Source organism: Ochlerotatus camptorhynchus, unplaced genomic scaffold (genome assembly GCF_037179485.1).
Source record: "Ochlerotatus camptorhynchus isolate MF236.1 unplaced genomic scaffold, CSIRO-AGI_Acam_v1.1 ptg000036l, whole genome shotgun sequence".
NCBI lineage: Eukaryota > Metazoa > Arthropoda > Insecta > Diptera > Culicidae > Ochlerotatus > Ochlerotatus camptorhynchus.
This window is the reverse complement of record NW_027040527.1, coordinates 1355494-1373494: the sequence shown is the minus strand read 5'-3', so window position 1 is coordinate 1373494 and position 18001 is coordinate 1355494. Positions and strand designations below refer to the sequence as shown.

The window sequence follows — 18001 nt, the reverse complement described above, 5'->3', positions numbered from 1 at the left end:
AAAAAAACCAAAATCCGCGCAAAAAAAACGCGTAAATTCCGAAATCCAGATAAAAAAAAAACCGTGTAAATTCCGAAACCCGCAAAAAAACACCGCATGAAAAAAACCTTCCTAGAATTTTGCGCCAATTTGCGCCGGAAATAGTTATTTGAGGAGCAAATACCCCTAAAAATATCGAATATTCAAGAATAACTTTTTTGTTTCAAGAGATAATTATTTACAATGTTCAGCAAAAGCATGTGTTTAAACATGCAAAATATAAATGTAGAAGAAACTAAAATTGTAGGATGCCTAGAAAATCAGTTATATTGAAAAGTATGATTTAAAGGCGCATTTCACGAAAAATGATACATATCTCGTAATTTATAAGAGCTAGAAATTTTGAGTGTTAAACAAAGTTGCTTAAAATAACATTTGCTACAACTTTATGCAAAACGTTAAGTCCCTATCTAAATCAGATAAAAAAATATTTTTTTGATCTCACTTTAAGGTAGATTAATCACCAAACCGTCTACATCAAAATAAGTGGATTAACATATGCAAAAACATCTTTGAACAAACTATACCTCTTAAATCAATGTTTGAGAAGTTATTAAAAAAGCGCACGTAAACGGCAAAAAGCAACACTGTGCAGTGGCATCAATTTCTATTGTACTTGTTTGAGTGATGAAATTTGATGATTTTTTACATCTTTTCAATAAATCTGAAATTTATGCAGAAAAACATGTATGTTTTGAAAAACTCGTCAAAGCAGTTATTGGAGCCTCACAATGAAATGCTATCAGAATTGTCTTGATATCTACCACTAAAAATATACTATAAGCTAACCAAAAATACATCTCATTGTGATCAATTTTACCCCGGTGATCTATTTGCCCCCAGACTACTGTAGTTATCTATAGGACAAGAGATATGGCAAATGTCCACAGTTCACACAATTTTCAATAAAAATATGCACTAAAAACGTTAACTGTGTAGAACCCCCAAAACAGTCCATGTAGTTAATGAAGAGCCCCTATTTAATTATTATTGTTTATAAATCCAAAAACAATCTCTAGCCCTGATTTGCATCGTGACATATACGGATTTCCGGTAACTATAAACTCTGCATGTGGGCAACATTTCATAAATTAAAAAACAAGCACTTCGTGAGCTAAAGCACTAATTTTAGTACATTCAATTTTATGCGACACTATTTTTTTTAATTAAAACAGAAAGTGACCATCTTTCCCTCACTGAACTCAAGTTGCCTCGTTAGCGCAAAACCTCGCAAAACCATCCATTTGTTGCAAACTATTTCGCCTCCCCGCAGCAAAATTTAGGTGTTTCACCAATGAAACAGAACGCGGACTGCGGCAGGCAGAGAGAAAAAGAAACTTCCTTTCTCTCTCTTTGTCGTGTCTCCGTATCCGTACATAATAACCAGTAAAATCTTGCTCAACCATTGACTCAGTCAATCAGTGATTCAAGCCACCTGAAACTCGAGCGGCACTCACTCAGTGCCCGAGTTTCCTCGGTATCGGCTTGGATTTGTGCATTTCATAGAATGAATGGATAAAGGCGTAAACCTTAAGGGCACTCTTTTGCTCTTCTTTTGAAGCTGTAGGTGACTGATGAACAGAGACAGTTTTGGTTTGTAGTTCTCTCCCGTGGAGATTATTGTCGGTTTCAAATCGCGGCTTCTCTCATCAATCAGCAACATTGGGAAAAATATAAATCCTGGAAAATGTATGATCAGAAAAGGTTTCTTTCGAGTAGAAATACAGCTGCACAGATTACGAACAAAATATATTAGCGTGATTTCATCATTTTCTTAAATCGCGCGAAATACAAAACTTAAATAGTGTAATCACGACGAAACGAAATTTTCTACGCTGCAACAGGGTAGTTTTTTTTTTCATCCTATTCGGCATTTCCAAATGTCTGATAATTAGGTATTTACAGTAGACAGTGAAATGCTTAAAAACAAAATTTTGATAGGTAGCATATAGTTGACTGTTTTTTTCTTCTTTTCATTTCACTCTCGTTACTTTTTCTGTTAATTCTAGGAGTTTTCAGCTTTCACTTTTATAGTTGCCTAAAATCTAGACCGTAGTTTTATGTTGTTGTTGTTTGCAATAATTAGCTCACAGGCGAGTTAAAAAATATCTACAACGAGATCTCTCTGACATTTGTTGACGCTTTTTTTTTCTCATCATTTCATTTGGCTACATAATGCTTCCTCTCTGAGCTGAGAATTTCAATTCAGTTCAATGGGTAATTTCAGAATATTTTCTCCAAAATAAGGAAAGTCGGAAAAGGAACCCAGCAGGATTAACAACAAGTAAAAAAAAAAAAGATAACACACATTCCTGTGTAAAACGATTTTAAAGCCTTTGGCGAAAAGATTAAGTAAAAAAAATAGGTAATATCCTTGTGGAAAGTAGAGTAAGGTGGTGGGGAACATAATAAATTGCTAAATGCACTATCGTTCTCACGTTGCAATTTGCCACATGGTGTGGATGTTTTTAGCACTGCTCTTCAACTGGTTAAAATCACAGGAATGACTAAGACAACGGAGCGTGGCCAGATAGAACTCCTGCAGGGCTTGCAGACGACGCAAGATGCGGGCGGCCCAGGTCGGACGTTTAGAGGCCAACCGGTAGAGGCGTAGGTTGAGCGAGATGTTATCGCTCAGCTCCCGCTTCATTGCCCCCAAGCAATCGTCACGCGATGGCGAGTTCGGCTGTGAGTAATATATGGTTGTTATAGAGTTGGAAACGCGATTATGGGAACGAACTTACCTTCATGTCGTTGCATATCAGAGTGGTGGCATATAGCCTTTCGGGTGGGTTCAAATTGGAAAGAATAAACCCGAGCACGTTAGGGACGGTTATCGGGAGACTGCGGGAGAATACACGACTCTCGGATTTTCTGGAACATAAAAAAAATAATGTATCGAAACGGCTAATAGCCGAGTTAAAGGTGTTGTTACCTCTGGTTGGGGAAAATGATCAAAGTTGGAAATGAATCCATGGTGTACTCCCACCGGAGGTCGTTCCTGTCACCATCGATGCGGACAAACTCTAGCAGTGGTTGCTGCTGGAGCATCTTCGAGATGATGAGCAGATGCTGCGAGAGCACACTGCAGAAGGCACATTGAGCAGAGTAGAAATGAACGACGACAGTCTGGAAGTGAGTTTCAATTAATAATTGTCAACAGCAGAAAGGTTCACATTTTTTTACCTTATTGCAATTAACCACAACGTGATTGAAATTGTGAGAATTGATCTCCCGCACGAAATGATGCCTGTGGTGCTGCACTTGAGGCTCGCCGGATGGTCTTGCCTCTTCCGGCGGTTTCCGTTCCGTTTTAATTTCATTTCGAGAAGCGTTCTGCTTCTCGCCGCCATCTTTCTGCAGCTTAGTTACCATTTCCGATCGTTTAACATCAATCATCCTGCGGTGTTCCTTCCGGAACTCGCTCATATTGAACGAATGAGTAGTTTTGAACGAAACATTGTTCGACCGCAGAAACCGCGGATAGGTGCCGTTGTAGAAGTCGTGAACCAGCTTCGCCATACTGGATAAATTAACTTGCTTTCTTAGGAGATAGGTAGATTCGTCCTGAAAGTGGTTTAGATTGGATTGAGATAAACAGATATTGACTTTGTTGGCAAATGGTTCCTACCTCCGGGTCAACAATGATAGCGATGGACTTGTTGGGTTCGTGCAGCACATCCACGCCAAGTCGTTCGGCAAATGCATGATACAGATCGCTGTCCATTCCCAAGAAAGTCAACGTCTTGTTGAACTTACAGGACATTCCTTTTACCAAATCCACATACACATTTTCCGGCCCTGTGGGCTCTTGAAAGAAAACTTCACTGTTATCCTCTTCACTCAACCGCAGCAGTTCGCACTGTCTTCTCAAACTTAGTCTCTTCAGTAGCTTAGGACCACGATAGTCCTGATCTGAATCCAGCATAGAAGTCGCCGGTTTCCCTTCCCGACCATCATGCTTCATCGACCCATACAAATGACTTCGTTTCCTTTTCCCACAACTTTCACTCGCTCCCAGTTCCATCGATTCTTCGATATCTCCACATTCATAGAATCGCTCGTCGCACTTGACCTGCTCAATGTCACAGAACCCATCACTCTTCTTCCGCGCTTCACCAAACTTAGACGAATTCAACACATTTACAAACGAAACTGCAATCGCAGATTTACTGGAAGCCCTGCAATCACCCTCCGCTCCGCTTCGATTTTCATCTTCCTGCGAAGGGTGACGCTTCAGCATCAACTCACACTCCTTGCTCAACTGACTGTAGACGTCGGCACTGACACGCCTCTGCTCGGCAATGTACTTTTTCGCCATCTCCTGCACCCAGATGTCGTTTCGACAGTTGTAGTACTGCATGCCGAGCTGCCGAAGCATCATGTAGGCATCCGAAGACGACCCGTACAGGGACCGCGGTGTAAAGAAGAACAACACCGGCCCTTGGTTGAAGTATGGCGCCAGGGAAGAAGACTTGGTTGCCCCCGGGGGAGCGATCCACATCGACACCACTTGGATTTGTTTGTTGATCCAGTTGGTGAGCTCCGGCATAGTCCACGAATCGTTCCCGGGGAATTCCTGTGAAAGTATACATGTTTAACAGTGTACCAATTTATGGCTCCTCCAAATTAAAATCTCTGCCATTGATCACGAGTACGACCAACGAGAAAATACTCACAATTGTTTCGTTCCACAGATACAGCCGAATGGCCGGAACCTCTTCAACCCCAAATGCACTGGAAGACTCGCCCGTTACAGCGCCGAATGCCACCTCCTGGAAGGGATCCTTCTCCAGCCACTTGAGCGACGTTTGATAGAACCGATTGTATTGCTTACGATTGACATTCACATCGATAAATGCGACGACCACCGCCTGAAAGATTGAACCGATTATCAACGTCCCACCTGCAAGCCACGGCGCATATCTCTTACATCCTTTCCGGTCATGAAGCTCATTAGATCGCCGGGACCAACCATCCGTTGGATGGGATTAATCAGCGATTGCACAAACCTGGACAGCGCCGCATTGGTCCACGCCTGGTGAAACTGGACGGCCATCCCGTTCGGCTGATAGGCCATCAGAACCGGCCAGGATTGCACTTTGGAGTACTGCAGTCGGCACTCGCCTCCCGGCTGCCAACAGTTGATGGCGGCAAAGTGAGCCTCCCGGTAGTAGAGCCGCGCGACATGTTCGTAAACCGAGCGGGCATGTTGGCTTTCGGCGCACCACGGTGCGTAGTAGAACACAAATGATAGCTCCGACTGCGAGACGCGTGTCTGAGTGGGTCCCAGAGCTCCCGTGGGCCAATCGTGCACTAGGGACCCTTTCGAGAAGAACGGTGCCGGCGGTGGTGCTTTCGATATTCGGGGAGGACTGGAAATAATCGTCTGGCCTGAAGGGGATTCCACAGAATTAAATGGAAAACCAAACCTACCTGTTTTGAATGGACGCATATGTCGTCAGTAAGAGTGCCAGAATGCACAACGCCTCCCGACCGTAGATAATAATCATGCTGATTCGGCTATACCTTCTGCCTCGATTGTTACTACCGTTATCACTGGATTCGTCCCCCGTGTAGTGATACTTTACCACAAGATCACTCGACGATTGTAGCTCTTGTTCCACGTCGTCTTTCACATTGTTTTGCTTCTTGCTGTCGTCATCATCAGCATCAGCAAGTCTCGTCAACAGCGACGATGGGCTTGATTGCTCCACTCCTTCTGCATTGCTTGAGGACGATTCTTGCTGGTGCTGGCCCGGAGGATTGATGGAAGTTGTAGCCTCGTCGACAGTCGCCTGTTTTGCCCACGGTGCGAGACTGGAACTGATCCGGCGGCGACTGCTCCGTTGCTTTTCGTCCGCTTTCAGCTTCGTAGAGTTGTTGCTGCTGCTGCTGCAATCTTCGACTGTTTGCTGCTCCCAGGCTTGTGTTAGTGTATTCATAAGGAACCGCTATTTTCATTCGTCGTCGTCGTCTTTGGCTCTGTTGTTGCTGTTGCTGCTTTCGATAGTGCTCAACCGAGAAACAACACGTCATTACCATCAGCAGCCGTCGTCGTCGCTTTCGTCGTTCAAAACACGGCCCCAGCCAAACACCAGCAGTGAAGGGGAAGAAGCCAATCAAAACAGCATAATACTCTTGCTTTCACAGCATTCCGCACGACCTTGCTATCGCCGCTTGACAAGCTTATCACTTACGGCCCATCCGGTAATCGGTGCCCTTGGTGGATAAAGCTCACAATCAATTGCAAATTTCGGCTAATTCAATTATTACTAGTTTTTTCACAGTTAGAATTCCGAAGAACGGATCGCGATATGGAAATAAAAGTTTTGACGTTTCACGACAGTTCACGACACTTGCGTTCGTTTAGCAGTTGTGTCGGTGGATGCAACATGACAGTCAGCTGATCGAACCGGTTCGGTTTTGTGTATGCTCAACGAGCTATGCTTTGCTACAACCCTGAAATTTGTTTGTAACCAATGAAACATTTAAAAATCGTCCTTCGGTGATAAAAGATCCTGCGGAAAAATGAGCGACCATCAAATGCCGGTTTTTAAACGAATGAATTTGGCCCAAACGAATTCTATCGCTGGTAACAAGAAGCGCACCTGGAAGTCCCTCAAGCAGATTACGGCCTACGAACGCACGCTTCCTTGGAAGGATACGGACGTGACTTGTAAGTTCCATAATTAGTATTTTCTATTTTGAAAGTGGAATTCCATTAATTTCATTTCCAGATTCCTCCATTAACGCACCGCCCTCGTTCGTTCCGGCCAAAAAGTACTCGGACATATCCGGCCTGATTGCCCCGTACACCGATCCGCAAACCAAGCTGCACTTCCACAATGCGGAAGAGTTCCAGACGGTCCGGAGCCTACCGATGGATCTCACCGCGGGCTTTCTGGCGCTGCGAGGGGCAAGCAGTATTGTTTAGAATTACTACTTTAGATGTTATATATCGCTTTTGCTTAGTCGATATGTTGCAGCCGATCAATCACTGATAAATTCTAGATAGAGCTGGAATTAGGGCCTAACAGCTTTTGTAAACAATGACTTCTATCGACGATTTCTAGAAATTCAAGACTCGCCCACGCAAACCAACATCCTCATCAGGTAGGAAAAGACTTCCCCTATCCGATGGTTATGTTGGTTTGCGTGGGCGTGCCTTGAGTTCCTAGAAATCATCGATAGAAGTCATTGTTTACAAAAGCTGTTACGCCCTGATTCCAGCTCTATCTAGAATTGAACTATTCCCATTTTGCTTGAAATTTAACCAATTTGACATTAAACTCAGTTTAATCATATCGAATGATTAAAAATTAATCCTCTCTTTCTAAAAAATAAGTATCTGATATTAATCTCAGTTTAATCATGGTTGATTAGATTGTAGATTACCGTTTTTTGAATAAAATTTAATCATTTATATTTATATTTTCTATTTAATACAGGAAAGATTTTAAGCTTTTTTTTCATTTAATTTATCTTTGAGTGAATATCAGATTTTACTGCCAGTATGCTACGCTGCTCACTCCTAATAAACAAAAAACCATAAACGAAAGATAAGTCAAATAGAACTTCGACAGTGAGCATGCATAAGGGCCTATACGCGATTATCGATTCTCTTCATCGATTTTCTCTTTGCATTGCTACAGCTAAGCGAAACAATTTTCTAGAATTGGTTCAATGCAGAGTAGTAAAAGGTTGTATTGGCTATCAAAAGCAACAGCAAACGCACCGAGAAACGTTAAATAGCGAGTTATTAACAAAAGAGAAAATCGACGAAGAGAATCGATCATCGCGTATAGGCCCTTATGCATGCTCACTGTCGACTTTTCCTCAAATGGTTTGGATGATACCTCAAACACGTTGTAAAGCAAAATAACCATTAACAAAATATTAGGGTCTGTACAGTATTCCCCCTAGTATTCCCCTACTTATCCTGCAAAAGCATCGCCGGACTATCGGGGTTTTATAATACGACTATCAAATCCATATTTAAAAAAAAATCAAATGAAACCGACAGCATTCTTACAGCACAAATCAGAAAATTGACTGCACGATATATCCAAATGCATGTTGTTATTTTTCAATCCGATTTTTTTTTTCGGATAAATAGTGTCCAGATTATCTAGTGTCGGATGAGCGGGGAGATACTGTAATAGCAGCGCACGCTGATTTTCACACAAAACGGCCAACGTAGACATTTTGTATGTTATGATCCAGGCTATATAGGGGACATGGCTCTAATGTTGGCCTATGGATCTAAGGTTAGGCCCATCGCTAAAAATTTGCTATTTATCAATTTTATCTAGATGAACGCGTCATTGGGACGGTACTAATGGACATTTTTGGTCGCTATTGAAAATTTAGTCGATTGCTGAATTTATGTATGGGCCCAAATTAGGGGCATATAGGCCCACATTTCCCCTACGATAAAATTCCCACACACTAAGACCTGACCTGCATGCGAATTAGCAGGCAATAGAGCACTTCACGAGACGTTTCTGATTCAACTGATGAATGAAATTTGACAGGAGACGGTTACCTAATTGTAACGTTTTATATTTGACTCTTCCCGTTTTCCGTCCGATCAATTCCGCGTTCCAAATGACCGCGACTCGTCATGCTCGGTCTTTCTACCTACCGATTCGTTTTGTCTCTTTCGTTATCACCTTCTTCATCTCAAACCCGTTACTGAAAACATTGGGGAATCCGTCTCCATAATCAATGCGTGTTGCTACCTGTATCGATACAAACCGTTACATCCCTCCTTTTTTATAATTCAATTAACATACAAAATTTTCTGTTGAATGAATATTTTATGAGTCTTGTATAACTTCACTTACCAGTTTACAGTACATAATCTTCATATTTAGCTGTAGCCCTTCGCTGTCTTTCCAACATCATACGACTGTTTGTTGTCGGTCAACAACTCTCCATCTTCTTCATTTGTCATTGTCCCCGTATGTGTTGATCGTGGTGTCGCGTTGTCTGGCTTTTCCGGCAACTTTGATCGCTTATCCATCTTCTTAAGATGTGTGCTATTTCGGATGTAACTTTTACCTGTCTCGTTGGATTTTATCTGAACAGCACTTCCTTCGATGTCCACGACTTCAAACTCTTGTTCTGAGAAATTTGGCTGTAATGCTCCTTTCTTTAGGTTCCGTTGCAATACTGTATCTCCCCTTTCCAGCTTATGATGTTTAGCCTGGCGCTGCTCATCTGCCTTCTGCTTGTAATACTCCTTCAACGCCATATCCTTCCCAACAAACAATTTTAGCTGCAGTTTAGCTTATACAGCCAAAATTTGCCTTATGCAGCTAATTTTTGCCTGTGTAAGCTAAACTGCAGCTAAAATTGTTTGTTGGGTTGTCTTTGCTAGGTTCCAAAAATAATGCCGGAGGCATTGTAAATGTAATGTAAATTTCTCTTCCGAGCATCATTCTACTCGGTGAAATTCCAGTAGTCTATTGAAGAGTTGAGTGATATACACACTTAAATTTTTTCGCCGAGATTCCAACAGCCGAGTAGTTCTGCAATTTATTTAGCTGAGATTCAGTAAAACAATTACCGAGACTCAGCTAACAAATAACATTTTGCTGAGATATCAGCTAACAAACATATATTTTACAGAGATATCAGCAAAAGTAAATGCCGAGGTAATCAGCAGTTGGAGATTTTACCGAGCTAGATTAAGTGTGTAGGATCAAGTATTCGTACAAGTCAGTTTTCCAGTCAGTGTTCTGAATGGAACTGATCTTTACGTGAAATGAATTCCGTAGAGATAAATGTAAAGCTTTTGCATTGCCCATATTATAACGAGGCACTCTTTTTCCGTTTGACAGTACTTTTTTTCATGGTCTGCCAAACTCTTCGAAATGCAAGATATTGTTCTTGGAATACCATCTTTAATTTGAACTAAAATGGCACCTAATCCAAACGGACTAGCATCTGTTGTCAATAGTGTTTCGTCATTAGAATCAAAATATCCTAGAGATTCAACCTTTCCCAGTATTGCTTTGATAGCTCCTAGTTCCAGTGAATGCTCTTCACTCCAAGTAAATGAACTCTTCTTCACTAGCAATGATCGCATGTGACGTGTCATAGCAGCAAGATTGGGAATGAATATTCGACAAAGTTTATCAATCCAAGAAGAGATCTTAATTCCGTTGTTGAACTGGGAGGTTGTAAATCCAAAATAGCTCTGATTTTGTCGTCAGTAGGTCTAATCCCTTCGGTTGTAACGCAATAACCCAGGAAAATAACTTCTCTTACGCCAAACTGAGACTTTTGTTCGTTAATTCTCATGTTTCTCTTATGAATACGATCCAAAACCTCCCTCAAAATTTGATCATGTTCCTCATCTGTTGTCCCATGAACTAGCAAATCATCCATGTATACTATCAATCCCCGAATCCCTCTGAAGAGATTCTCCATTTCCCTTTGAAATAGTTCAGGTGCTGATTTGATACCGAACATGAGTCTAGAAAATCGGTATACTCCACTACGAGTGACAAACGTGGTAATATTTCGACTGTCACCTTCTAGCTCAAAATGGTAAAACGCTGCCTCAAGATCAATTTTCGACAACTTCGATACCTATTAAATTTGTAAACATTTAAAATTCACATTTATTTATTTATATTTTTTTAGAAAAGTATTACATACCTTGGGAATTGAAGCCATTGCCACGTCGATATTGGGCATTGGAAAATTTTCTCGATGCACTGCCTTGTTTGCCGCTCTCATGTCCACGCATAGACGAATTCTCCCGTCATTCTTACGAATGGGTACTAAAGGAGAGACCCATGTCTATGGTCCTTCTGTCCGCTCGATGATGTTCTTTTGTAGAAGTTCCTGTATTGTGTTCTCCACGTCAGCCTCCATAGCGATAGGGAATCTCCGTACAGCTTGTACAATAGGTTGAACTTTATCATCAATCTGGATTTTGAGTTGAACGTTTGGTACCTTTGGGAATTCTTCGAGTTGATCGACAACACTGTTTGCACTAATCTGGTTCACATTGTAGCCAATTTTAAGTACACCTAAAGCAAATGCTGTGCTTTTGCTAAGAAGATTCGTTTGGCCTCGTGGAGCTACTAGAATATGAGACCAAATTCCAAAATCCTCACCAGGAATCTTGATTTCTGCTTCGAAAGCATCGCTGAACACAATGTTTTCATCGGAGGGAAACGACTTCAGTTGCAGGTCATCTCGCTGGGGGCTCCTTTCATTCAAAATATGTGCGTTGTTAGTCCTCAAAAACTCGAATGTTTGGTCGTTAATGATATTCGCTGGAAATCCTGAATCGATCAACATAGATGTAACTATGCCCCCAATGTCCATAAAAAGTACTTCTTTCAGCTCGTCGTGGCTAACAAAGAACACAGCTTTATTATGCTCACTTGTCGTTGAAATTGCGCTGACACGTTTGTTTTGGTATCCTTTACGAAAACCGGTCTCATCTCGTTTGCGTTTGCGGCAACATATCTTAAAATGCCCTTTTGTACCGCAATTATGACACGCAGAATTTTTCGCTGGACACTTTTCTATTTCTTTTGCGAAATGGCCGGATCTATTGCAGTTATAGCATTTCCTCACATTACTCTGGTTGCCACTGCTAGACGGTTCAGCTTTATAGTTTGATATGCGCTGTACGATCATAGATGGAGGCCTTTCGTATTCTTTGGTCTGCCTCTGTACTTCTTCGAGTGTCTTACCTAGAGTAATTGAGCTGTTCAGCGTCACATCCTCTGTCAAAAGCCGCTTTCTGAGATCAGATGATATGCAACCTTCAATTATCTGGTCAACAATCATATCATCGACATCCGCGAACGTACATCTATTCGCTTGATCTTGTAATCTGAACACAAATTCTTCAAATGGTTCTTGATCTTCTTGCTTCATGGCTCGAAAAAGATGCCGCTCGAATCGTTTTTTCGACTGTGGTGCGAAGTATTTATCGAGTGACGTAATAGCTGAATCGAATTGCAGAAGAACTATAGTTCTCCGCTTCCATCATTCGCTGGACTTTGTACTTCCCATGTTAGAACTTTATCGTAATACGATTGAAGCTCAATGCCACCTAGTAAGAGATCATATTTTTCCATATCCGATTCCACATTATTTGCTTTTACGAATCGTTCAAACGCTCTTTTCCACTTTAACCAATCATTCCTGGGATCGTTACCAACTTTGAACGCTGGCATTACAGCCGCATCTGCAAAAAAAATCAGGAAAAAAAATACTAATACTTACACAAATACTCCATCCTTCCATACTATCGTTTCTCCTTTGATTTGTTTTTTCCGTCGATCTTGTTTTCCGTGCTGAGCATCAATGCTAACGACGTGCCAGGAAGGCAGCTCCCACACCTGGACCCTACCTATCGACCCATCAACTCATGAACCGGGGACCAACGGCTTTACTTCCCATCCGAAGGAAGGCGTGATCAGAGATGTTATGCCTCAGAACATCCCGGCGGCGCCGACTGGGATTGAACCCAGGCCTGTTGGGGTGAGAGGTAATCACGCTTACCACTACACCACCGGCGCCGTTACTATCGTTTCTCAAAAATTAAGCAGTTCTATTCATATTCCAGCTATGAAGCACCACAATGTTTGCGGTTCCATCGTAATCAACATAACATTTGACATTTCTTGCATTTTCATAGTCCTGCATTGTTTTTCAGCTAAAATTTTGTTGTTGTTGTTCTATTCACTCTGTATTCGACGCCATCTTTTCCAACCACTTTTTTCCGCTTTTTTCCACATGGTATTTTTTTTTTTTTCTCGCAGAACGCCAATTTGCTTTTTTTTCACACATTTTTTATTAAATGCATTGGTTGTCGCAATGAAAAACCTTTTTTTTTATTATTACTTTGCATTATCTCCCAGACACTGTTTTTTTTCTCGATAGAATCACATTAATTTTCTAATTTACCCACCAATTTATATCCGCGTCGCCATTGTAACGTTTTATATTTGACTCTTCCCGTTTTCCGTCCGATCAATTCCGCGTTCCAAATACAACTCCCCGACCGACTCGTCATGCTCGGTCTTTCTACCTACCGACTCGTTTTGTCTCTTTCGTTATCATCTTCTTCATCTCAAACCCGTTACTGAAAACATTGGGGAATCCGTCTCCATAATCAATGCGTGTTGCTACCTGTATCGATACAAACCGTTACACTAATAAACAAATGATTCTATGACACTACCCCGAATGCCACCACCCCGAATGTTCTACTACCAACAATCAATACGAAACTAACTATTTTAAATTGGCTCACCACTTTAGTAGCCTATTGGTCCCAAGCAAACGATTAACGTACCCTATTCTAGTCGAAATTCTAGTACTACGCAATGTTTGTTTTGATTCGCTATGAAAGTTTGACAGATAAAATGAGGGGTTATTGGTTTTTCCTATGTTTCGAGGGGTGAATCGATTAGCTTGGGACCGAAGAGAGTACAAGAGCTGAGCCAAAAAGTTGAGCACGTTATTTCGGGAGCTTCCTGTCTTAGAGTTACCTCTATGCTACTGCTACTACCCTGAATGGCCATAACCCCGAAATTAAGACAAATGGAAGAACAGGATGTGATCAAAAGGAGGGTACATTTTTTAGAAGAAAATTTTCTTTTGTAGTTTAAACTGAATACAAATAATAAAAATAACAATTTAAAATTGATTCATGTAAATCAGTGATGCAAAAGTTCACTATGATTCGCGAGCTTTTTCCTAGGTGAACTTCGTGAAATTTCGCGATCCCTTCCGATACTGTATTTTGTATTTTTCACAATGACACTCTCTAAAGTCTTATAAAATAAATTATTAGATTCTATAACATTCCCCAGAAATCCATTCTCCAGAATGCACTATAGTCCACTATATTCCCAAGAAAAGCATTCCCCAGAATGTACCATTCCCCAGAAAAGATGATGAAATTTGTTTTTTTTTTTTTCGTTTGGTTTGTTTTTTCCGTCGATCTTGTTTTCCCCCGAATAGAAATTGTAATGTAGGAAACATCAGCAGACATCTTCAATACATTAAATTTTAACGTATATTGCTGTACCCTTAATGTATTCAAACTTCAGTGTGACGTCCAAGTACATAAAAATACATTAGCCTCAAACGTTACATCAGAATCAAACGTCTTGACGATGTAAAATTTGACATCAGAATACATCGAACGACAACAGAACCTAACGTTACATTAGAATCAAACTTCATCACGATGTAATTTGTTGCACGCATAAAACATCAGAATACATCCAATGACAACAGAACCTAACGTTACATTAGAATCTAACTTCATTACGATGTAATTTGTTGCACGCATAAAACATCAGAATACATCCAATGACATCAGAACCTAACGTTACATTAAAATCAAACTTCATCACGATGTAATTTGTTGCACGCATAAAACATCAGAATACATCCAATGACAACAGAACCTAACGTTACATTAGAATCAAACTTCATCACGATGTAAATTGTTGCACGCATAAAACATTAGAATACATCCTATGACACAACAATAAAAAGTGGCTTGCAGTGCAGTGATGCCTCCTATGCATAGTTTTGTGACATTATCAATTGCAAATAAAATTGAACTCTTTAGAAGAGTGGAAACGCTAATAAAAGTGCACTTAGACGTTGTATCGTCTTGACGCCTTCTGCGCACTTATTCTTCATTCACCAAGGAATAAGTGCGATGAAGACACAACAACAATTTACCGTAAAACCGCACTTTTATTAGTGTTTCCGCATTCATAATCTCATAAATGTGCCCAATGCGCGATCCTCGACGCAATCATATAAAATAGCACATTGTGATTACAAGGTAGAGCTTACCACCATTAACTCTTGCACGACTGACATAGCCTCAAATCACTGAAAGAAGTTTTGGTATGCCCTGTGGGCAATGTTTATTTGTATGTAAAACAATGCCCTGGTGACGTTACAGTGCAAGAGTTAATTAGTGTTTTAATTGATTATTATCGTTTCAATTGAAAACCGATTTTACTCTTGTTCTGTACGTTAAACATAACGTCGGCCATAGTGTGCTGTATACCGCATCCGTGTACGAATACAGCACACCTCAGCACACTATGTCCGACGTTATGTTTAACGTATATACAGAACGTTTTCAACGAGGTTTTCATTTGAAACGATAATATTAATTCCAAGGCAAACGAAGAAAACCATCTGGCCACCCTGCATGCGTATGGTTATAGTCCATTCCTCGGTCCATTCTATGCGCTCGAGTATTGATGGTGCGAATGTGAGGATAACAATAACAAACCAGCATATCTGGCTGAAGCGAAAGTGAGGATAACAAACTTCGCACTTGAAAATGGGATTGCGCAAGTGTGCGTGTTATTAACGACAGAAAGGTTAATGTCGTTCTCATTTTTGAAGTAAAGCTCTATACATCGCTGCTCCATTAGCGTATACCAAAATTATTCAGGGTGTACGTGTCAGATGAACGTTCCATTACAAACCACTGATGTTGACCTGTCAATGACTCGCGTTATTTGGCGTTTATTAGCTGAATCGCAAAAAGAAAACTAGAGTCCCTGAGGCCCTCGGCGCATGCAAAGTTTGTTTTGTCTTGAGTCAGCACTACACGGCGAATGAGAACGACCCAAATTTGTGTTTAGTTCACTCATAAATCGCAAAAAGTACAGGAACTCAGTTTTGAGTTAATTTCCCTCTGTTTTTTTTTCAGAATTTCCAGGTTTCTCCAGGAAATTTTGTCTGAATATTAGAAAAGTAAAGATTGGATTCTGTGGATTTTCGTCAATCCTAATTTTCCGGAAGATTTTTGAGGTTTTCCACAGGAAAACGTGAGGCAAATCTCGAGGCAAATTTACTCATCGCTGCGTTCCTGCAATTTTTGCGATTTTGATTACACTGTATTCAAATTTGGGTCGATCGCATTGGCCGTGTACAGTTTGTTTTCGCGGTGTTATAAGATCGATTTCGATCGAATTAGTCCGGGAAAGTGCCGATGTGTCCGTCGCGAGTTTTGGTGGGCGATTCGGTGTCCGACGTTGCGGTAAATCAGCAAGTTTTCCGCTTGCTGGCTGCTGGTCTCTGCCTAGGAAAAGGAAGGCTGTTTTTCAGGTAAGAGGGCTGTTTTTTAGGTGAATTAATGTAATGTAATTATGTTTTTTTTTTAGGAAAGTGCACCAGTACGAAGTCGGATACCGGAAGCGAGTCCGAAGCTGGATCCCGGTGGGGAGTTCGACGCCGGATTTCTGCAGGTTAGTGAATGTGTTTACTGTTTTTTGTTGTTTTGATTGACGAATAAATAAATAAATAGGGGGAGGAGGGGCATAGTGAACAGGTGGGGCATAGTGAGCATCCCGCAGTTTGGCTTTGGATCTCCAGCTGCATGAAACAAATCAACTGATAGTAGGTTCAATATCATTATGATATTGATCCTACCACCAACCATTTTTTTTCCGAACGGCCGGAAGTTCAAGCTGGTGCACGGGATGCTCACTATGCCCCACCTGTTCACTATGCCCCTCTTACCCCTACTAATAGCTAAAATAAAGTGGAAGTGACCACGATGGAAATCCGATGACGGATTCCATTGACGGATCCCGATGACGGGTTCCATAGACATCCCGATGGGGAAACCGAACACGGATCCCGATGGGAAAACCGAATACGAGTCCCGATTGGGATTCCGTAAAAGGATGCCGATGGGAAAACCGAATACGGATCCTCCCGATGGAGAAACCGAATACGAATCCCGATGGGGAACCCGAATACGGATCCCGATGGAGAAACCGAATACGGGTCTTGATGGGGAAACCGAATACGGGTCCCAATGGGGAAACCGAATACGGATCCCGATGGGGATTCCGTAGACGGATCCCGATGGGGATTCCGTAGACGGATCCCGATGGGGAAACCGAATACGGATCCCGATGGGGAAACCGAATCCGGATCCCGATGGGGAAACCGAATACGTATCCTGATGGGGAAACCGTAGACGGATCCCGATGGGGATTCCGTAGACGGATCCCGATGGGGAAACCGAATACGGATCCCGATGGGGAAACCGAATCCGGATCCCGATGGGGAAACCGAATACGTATCCTGATGGGGAAACCGAATACGGATCCCGATGGGGAAACCGAATACGTATCCTGATGGGGAAAAAGAATACGGATCCCGATGGGGAAACCGAATACGTATCCTGATGGGGAAACCGAATACGGATCCCGATGGGGAAACCGAATACGTATCCTGATGGGGAAACAGAATACGGATCCCGATGGGGAAACCGAATACGGATCCCGATGGGGAAACCGAATACGTATCCTGATGGGGAAACCGAATACGAATCCCGATGGGGAAACCGAATACGTATCCTGATGGGGAAACAGAATACGGATCCCGATGGGGAAACCGAATACGGATCCCGATGGGGAAACCGAATACGTATCCTGATGGGGAAACAGAATACGGATCCCGATGGGGAAACCGAATATGGATCCCGATGGGGAAACCGAATACGTCTCCCGATGGGGAAACCGAATACGTATCCTGATAGGGAAACCGAATCCGGATCCCGATAGAGAAACCGAATACGTATCCTGATGGGGAAACCGATTACGGATCCCGATGGGAAAACCGAATACGGGTCCCTATTTAGTTTATTTGTAGCTATAGGCAATATTGGAAGTTGTTATTTCAACTAATACAGATATAAATCAGATCTTCGATGTTTGCTTACAAGTGAATTTTAGGGAAGAAAGAAAACTCAATAAGTAATGATAGGATGAGGCTGAACAGAAACTTTTTGATTGTGTATAGTGGGAGTTCGGATTGTTATGCAACTATCTGTATCTGGTAGGGTTATATTATAGCTTCTCACTGGTATCAGCTTGAGTTGGGTTTGATTATATCAGAATATACCCTGCATTATTATTTGTGT

At 41.7% G+C, this 18001-nt stretch overlaps 2 protein-coding genes across 2 annotated transcripts; one reads left to right on the top strand and one right to left on the bottom strand.

Moving 5' to 3' along the window:
- Positions 1 to 2020: 2020 nt before the first annotated feature.
- Positions 2021 to 6217, bottom strand: LOC135710261 (thioredoxin domain-containing protein 11-like). The gene is made up of 8 exons (XM_065232782.1): positions 5476 to 6217; positions 4973 to 5414; positions 4719 to 4913; positions 3671 to 4618; positions 3226 to 3606; positions 2975 to 3168; positions 2784 to 2913; positions 2021 to 2725 (listed from the first exon to the last, which is right to left on the bottom strand). The coding sequence occupies exons 1-8, from the start codon at positions 5982 to 5984 to the stop codon at positions 2474 to 2476; spliced, it is 3051 nt and encodes a 1016-aa protein (XP_065088854.1). The 5' UTR covers positions 5985 to 6217; the 3' UTR covers positions 2021 to 2473.
- Positions 6218 to 6543: 326 nt separating this feature from the next.
- On the top strand, positions 6544 to 6991 carry LOC135710531 (INO80 complex subunit C-like). The gene is made up of 2 exons (XM_065233131.1): positions 6544 to 6718; positions 6780 to 6991. Exons 1-2 carry the CDS (start codon positions 6571 to 6573, stop codon positions 6974 to 6976), a joined length of 345 nt encoding a protein of 114 aa, XP_065089203.1. The 5' UTR covers positions 6544 to 6570; the 3' UTR covers positions 6977 to 6991.
- The last annotated feature ends 11010 nt before the right edge of the window (positions 6992 to 18001 follow it).

Coding starts and splice junctions, on each gene's coding strand:
- LOC135710261 (XM_065232782.1), bottom strand. CDS start 5,984: ATGAATACACTAACACAAGCCTGGGAGCAGCAAACAGTCGAAGATTGC. Junction 5,415..5,475: donor TATGCGTCCATTCAAAACAG/GTAGGTTTGGTT, acceptor GATTATTTCCAG/TCCTCCCCGAATATCGAAAG. Junction 3,169..3,225: donor TTGTGGTTAATTGCAATAAG/GTAAAAAAATGT, acceptor ACTCACTTCCAG/ACTGTCGTCGTTCATTTCTA.
- LOC135710531 (XM_065233131.1), top strand. CDS start 6,571: ATGAGCGACCATCAAATGCCGGTTTTTAAACGAATGAATTTGGCCCAA. Junction 6,719..6,779: donor GAAGGATACGGACGTGACTT/GTAAGTTCCATA, acceptor TTTCATTTCCAG/ATTCCTCCATTAACGCACCG.